Below are 6000 nucleotides of genomic sequence, written 5' to 3'. Positions count from 1 at the left end.
ACGAAGCGGACGTTGGTGTGGTTGGACAAGCCAGCCTGACCTTCCAACACGCGGAAGAGGACTCATGGTCCAGGTGACTGCCGTCTGGGCGGAGGGAGCCCAGCCCTTGCCCTGGGACCCCTGCCAGTGCGCACGCGCGCCTGTCATCCGGGTGCCGGTCAGGGTTGCAGGTTGCGCTGGGGTGGTGGAAAGGGGGCGGAGCCAGCGGCTCATTGTGCACAGCGCTGAGAGGCTCGGGCTGTCGCCCAGGCTTAGGTCGAAGCTGGCGCTGCTGCCGCCGCCCTGCAGCTCACTTGCTGCCTCGGCAGCGCGCTGCTCTTCTAAAATGGCTGCCGCTACTGGTGCTGTGGCAGCCTCGCCTGCCTCGGGTCAGGCTGAATGTAAAAAGATCACCGATCTGCGGGTTATCGATCTTAAGTCCGAGCTGAAGCGGCGGAACTTAGACATCACTGGAGTCAAGACTGTACTCATCTCCCGACTCAAGCAGGTGAGGCCGGTGAGGTCTGGGAAGGGGAGCTTAGGCCGCGCCTTGGAGCCCCACCTTGCGCCGCAGCCCCGGCAGTCCGCAGCCGCCTGGGCACACGGGACTGCGCGGTGAGAAGGCTCCGGGCGGCGCCCGCGCTTGCGGGGTGGATGAGGACCCTCCGCAGCGCCCCCGCCCTCGTGGGCCGGGCAGGGCCTGCGACTTGCCCGCGAGCCTCCCGGGATCTACCGGTGCAGCCGAACGCGTCCCTACCTCCTCTGGGACGTCCCCACCAGGCTGCGAGGGCTGTGGCCGGCCGGCGCGGCCTCCCAAGGGCGATCGGGCGATCGTGTACACCCGGGCGATCCTGTACACCCGGGAGGCGCTCGGTCCCTAGCCTTTAGAGATGGTGAGCGCGTGCATTTCTTGACCTCGGAGGGGGCTGGTTACTTTGGTGACTTCTGCGAAGTTACCGTTTAATTGTGCCCAACCGTTTCCTCCCCATCTTGGGGAGGGATTGGTAGTGGAAGTTGATGGGTGGGTAAGAGAAAGGATTTGTTTTCCGCTGGAATTTCAGTGTTTGCATCAGCTCAATAATCTGCTTTTTCATCCCTGATTATCTTTCTGTTTATTTGAGCGTTGGAATTGTAGTAGAGGAGAAATAAGTTTGCATTATGGAAATCAGGAAATCTCCCTTTAGTTATTTATTATCTTAGCAAGCAACTTTTTGCAATTGCGAGTATTTAGACTTTTGTTCAGTATAATTGAACTATCACACCTCGGTAGAATTTAAAACTCCATGTGATTTCGATAGCTAATATTTCCTCCTGAAAGTTTCTCTTACTTGTGTAGTTTAATTGCTGCTTTTGAAGTCGGTTTATGAAATGACTGGCAATTCTAATGTCTTGAGGCTTGAGGTTTGCTGATTTTTCTTTCATTTCGTTTTTATAAAATAAGTTTAGCTAGATTGTGTAGCATATTAACTTCTCTTTCTAATGTAGGCTATTGAAGAGGAAGGAGGCGATCCAGATAATATTGAATTAACTGTTTCAACTGATACTCCAAACAAGAAACCAACCAAAGGCAAAGGTTGTTATGAGTTATAAACATATTTTAAAATATATTTTGGTTATATAACTTGCCTCTGCTCTTGTGCCACTTGCCCTGTTTATATAGTGCTACTCTTTGCTATTTCCCTCTGGCACTCTGCCTTCATGGGTCAAGGAAGAAAAGTTCCTGTTGCCACGCTCTGGGTGACTTGTAGCCCTTAAGATTGGCTGAAGCTGACCTGAAAGTGAGACCAGTTCTTTTTCGCTTCCGAAAAAATTATGTCAAGTTTCATTAATGTTTCTCCGTTCATACTGTGAAGACCTAAAGAATAAAATACAGAATTAATACATATCTACCTTGCCCCACAATTGGCAGAGTATTGAAGGAATTCCTACCAAATCTTTCACTTTGGCTCCTTGCTGTTTTCTCTAGTATATTAAAATTCTATAACCTTTATGTTTAGTATTTTGTTTGACTTGGTGAACTTAATGTGCATTTTTGCTATTACATTATACATTCTAATTTTCAGTGAAATTTAAAAAGATCTCACCAATCACACTAACAAAGTAAGGAAAATCCATGATTAGTTAGCTTTAAAAAAACTTTTAAGTTATAGGGATATCTTAAAGATTTTTATTTTATAATTTTTCAGCTAGGCCAGAATATATTTCAAATATGGTGATTTAGTGAATAGGTAAAAGTGGTTTTAAGTTAACATTTTGGGACTTAGATATTTTTAGAAGGTTCTGGTAAGTGAAGTCTTTTACTTGAATACATAATTACAACTTTTTTCAGCTGTTCCGTAAGGACAGTGGCAGAGAGTGAATATGATGTGGGTGCCTGCATCCTAGATCCTGGTACCTAACTTGACTGCTTTAAGTGATTCAGTTGCTACTCTGTCTGCCATAGACCTGATTGTAACTAGAGTAAAATGACTAAATGGGTTTACGTTGAAAAGAAGGGAATATTAAAATTAGATTTTAAGCAATCTGTGTAGATACTAGGTCTAAGCAGAGCTTGATGCCATCTCACTATTTGGGTCTTCATAGGTCTGTAAGAGTCTCCCGTATTTGTGCCAAAGGAAATTGAAAAGGGCTAAGAAGCGTTTTCTGGGTGGCATGGTGGGAATGGCAGAGGTGGAAATGGAGCTTAGAAAAGTAACAAATTACCCTGAAGATTTTGGCTTTAAATGTAACATCGACTCCATATGTAACACTTTTTGAGGGATACACATTTCCCTGTGTTTAGAGAAGCTTGTTCTGAGGAACCTCTGTTGGCAAGCCAGAGGCTATTTCAAAATGAAGGGTAAACAATTCAGAAATAAGTACATCAGGAATTAACTATATTTCTTATAGTAATTTCTTAGAGTGATTTTGACTCATCACTTATGTAGCACATTGTAAGAGTTTGGCAGATACTATGTATTAATCACAGTCTCAGATTATTTGAGCTGATTTTTGATATTAATATCTAAAATAAACATCCTTTGATATATTCATTCTCACCTACTTTTAATTTCTCTGCGTAGCCCATTTCAGTACCTTACCCTTAGAATAAGTTTAGCTTATAAATAAAACTAATAAAATTAATACAATAAATCTTATAAAATTTTAAGTTTTTCAGTATAGCTATAAAATCAGCATGTTAATTTTTTTCTTTCATAGGAATTATAAGGATACTTGAACTTTAATTTTTCCATAACTCTGATGTTAAGGTGTTTTGTGGCCTTCAGTTAATAGTTGTAACAGTCATTTGTCTCTAGCAGGCTACTACTGTACTCAGATTCTGTACTCAGATTTCTGACATTCATTCTGGGACACGTATAAATAGTCTTTGTCTCCTTGAATTCATTTATCATTGTTCTGAAAATTGTATGAGTTGCAAAGAACATAATGTAAATCCCAAACTATAAACTTAGTTTGAGTTAATTTATAATTAAGATGTTTATAAGTAAAATTATTTTCAACTTTAGGAACTTTAAAAACAATTTTTAGAAATCAAATTTGAATAGGAAAACTTCTTAAAATATCAATGTTAATGGATTTTGAAAAGCAAGGACTCAAGAAATTAAATATTAATGTGATGTCAGGTTTTCAGTCTAGTTGCCAAATTACTACATTAAGTACCAGTACTTTTTGCCAAATCTTATTTCACTTAGCAGTATCTACCTTGAACATAATGTCATCTTGGTCATAGCACTTTTCCTTCAATAGGTCTGTTCTCTTTTTTGTAAAGTTGGGACATTTTACTAATTTATCTGTAAAGTTCTTTTATAGTTCTGAAATTTAATAATTATGTATAGGTAAGAGCCAGAGGAAAAGTGCTTTCTGTTTAGCTAAACTTAGGTATATAAGGAAAGAACAGGAAAACTTACAAACCCTCAACTAGTACAGGATAGATTATTAGAAAAGGAAAAGAGCAAAGGAAGGGATTAATGACCTGGAGTCAAGTCAGGCAGACATCAGCAAGACACGTGTAGTAGCTTGTCAGGAAAAGAAATCTTTTGATAGAAGTTAAATGATGTTAAGAAAACAAGAGAGAAGCTTCATGAGTTTGGAAAAGTTACTTAGATGAAATATAAAGCACATTTTCTTACAAATGCTGCTTCACTATTTCTTTTAAAAATGTGTGTTAAAATGATTATGTTTGGACAGATAGAGGAAAAGGAATTTTCATTCTTTAGTATGCTGTAGACTGTTAAAAAATGCAGTTTTATCAGCAACAAACTTACAAAGTTGATAATGCTGTGGGTTATAATATTTATGATCAACATTTATAAAACCTGTTTGCATATATTTAATTTGGTGAAACAGTTTGTACCTCAGTTTGTGTCCTGCCCCTCTGCTCTTTTTAAATAAGAGTTTATTTGAGCCAGACTGACAACATATGCCAGGGAGCGAGATCTCAAATACTCTGGGGTCCTCTTCTGAGTCCTATATTCTCTTTGCTGTGAGCTTTTAATAAGTAACCTAGAAGAAAGCTTCACCAGTGAGATTTATTATCATATTATTTGGGTGTGTGTTAAGAAAGCAGTTAAACAGGTAGGGCTAACTCATTAGCTTGTTTTAGAGATTATAGATTTAAAGTTTCTTTTGGCTCACCTGACAGTGTCATATTATATTCTTTTGGATTTTCAGACTTTAGAGTCACTTCTAAACTTCAGCTAAAGTTATTTTGTGTGGTTAATCAGTACCATATTCAGAATTGTATGGGGTCCAGCAGAAGTAAGGCTTGCCTGAGTGGGGTTGGTAGGATATGTGGATGCGTTGCCCTAGATGGACAGTAATTTGAACATTTCACCTAAAATGTCATATGGTGTGCTTGAGTGTGTTATTATGTTACAGAATTATGTGCTTATAATCCTGTAATAAAAGATTTTGTAATAAAAAAGGAGCATTATATGTGACAGACCCTGTATATAACTCAGTACTAATGTTGACACTCAGTTGTAATAATACATGCAGGCTTAAAAAAAAGATTAAAATTGCTATATAGAATCTGGTTTTTCCTGTATAGAAATAGTATAATTTAGGTTAATAGGTTTATCTAAACATCTGTCTAATTTTGTGTGAACAGTACCACAGGCAATATAATTAATTACATGTGTACTGGGTAAAGCTTTCTAAAATTTATGTCAAATAATAATATAATCAACCACATAAGATGCATTTAATATAATACATTATCATAGTATACTGTAATTCTTGCCCTTTTTGTTTTTTTAACTGCATTATGTTTGGATGTTAAGGAAAATTTAATCAAAATGTGACATTGAGAAGGTCTTTGGGGACAGAATTGTTGGATATTTTGGGGGTGCCCACTAGACTACAAGCTTTGACCTAGTCTTTTATTGACACCAGTCTCTGTAATGCCTACCATAGTGCTTGGCGCATAATAGGTGCTCAGAAAAATATATGTTGCATGATTACTGAGGGCCATATGGTGGGTTTCTTAACAATTGCTTTTAAAAATAGCTCTATTTGGCCTTATATAATTGCATATTTCTTTGTAGAAAGCCTGTATACCAGAGATTAGTAGTGTTTACTATTTCTCAGAAGCACTAGTGACTTCTCTTTAAACTTTGTTACTTGCAAAGTGTATTTACTTTTAGAACATGTAAATCATTGTACTATCTTTTTATTCCTCACCAAGTTCTTGGCTGTAATGGAAAGACTCATAACTTTTGCTGGAATATTGTTCAGCCTCAGAGGTTGTATATGTCATTTTTTTTAAGATTTTATTTTTTTATCCTTTGAGACAGGGAAAGGGAGGGAGAGGGAGAGAAACATCAAAGTGTAAGAGAAATGTTGATTGTTACCTCTCATATGCATCCCCACTGGAGATTGGGCCACAACCAAGGCATGTGTCCTGACCGGGAATTGAACCAGCAACCTTTTGCTTTGCAGGACCACATGCGACCAACTGAACTATACCAGTCAGGGCATGTATGTCATTTTCATTTTACAAAATCAGACCATTTTACCTCA

General features: G+C 38.7%; 1 protein-coding gene across 14 annotated transcripts in view; it reads left to right on the top strand.

Moving 5' to 3' along the window:
• Window positions 1-219: 219 nt before the first annotated feature.
• The window catches only part of SLTM (SAFB like transcription modulator), a 46156-nt gene continuing 40375 nt past the window's right edge, over window positions 220-6000 (top strand). For 6 of the 14 annotated variants that reach the window (XM_036034140.1, XM_028507378.2, XM_036034150.1 and 3 more), the window contains exons 1-2: window positions 222-487; window positions 1465-1552. In XM_036034140.1, coding sequence (XP_035890033.1) covers window positions 326-487; window positions 1465-1552 — 250 coding nt within the window. In that variant the 5' untranslated portion in view covers window positions 222-325. Of the gene's footprint in view, window positions 488-1464; window positions 1553-6000 lie in introns of all 14 variants that reach the window. The other 8 variants (XM_036034106.1, XM_036034113.1, XM_036034101.1 and 5 more) reach the window with 4 other exon arrangements.

Source organism: Phyllostomus discolor, chromosome 1 (assembly GCF_004126475.2).
Source record: "Phyllostomus discolor isolate MPI-MPIP mPhyDis1 chromosome 1, mPhyDis1.pri.v3, whole genome shotgun sequence".
Taxonomy (NCBI): Eukaryota; Metazoa; Chordata; class Mammalia; order Chiroptera; family Phyllostomidae; genus Phyllostomus; species Phyllostomus discolor.
The sequence above is the reverse complement of the archived record's forward strand: the minus strand, read 5'-3'. Positions and strand labels throughout refer to the sequence as shown.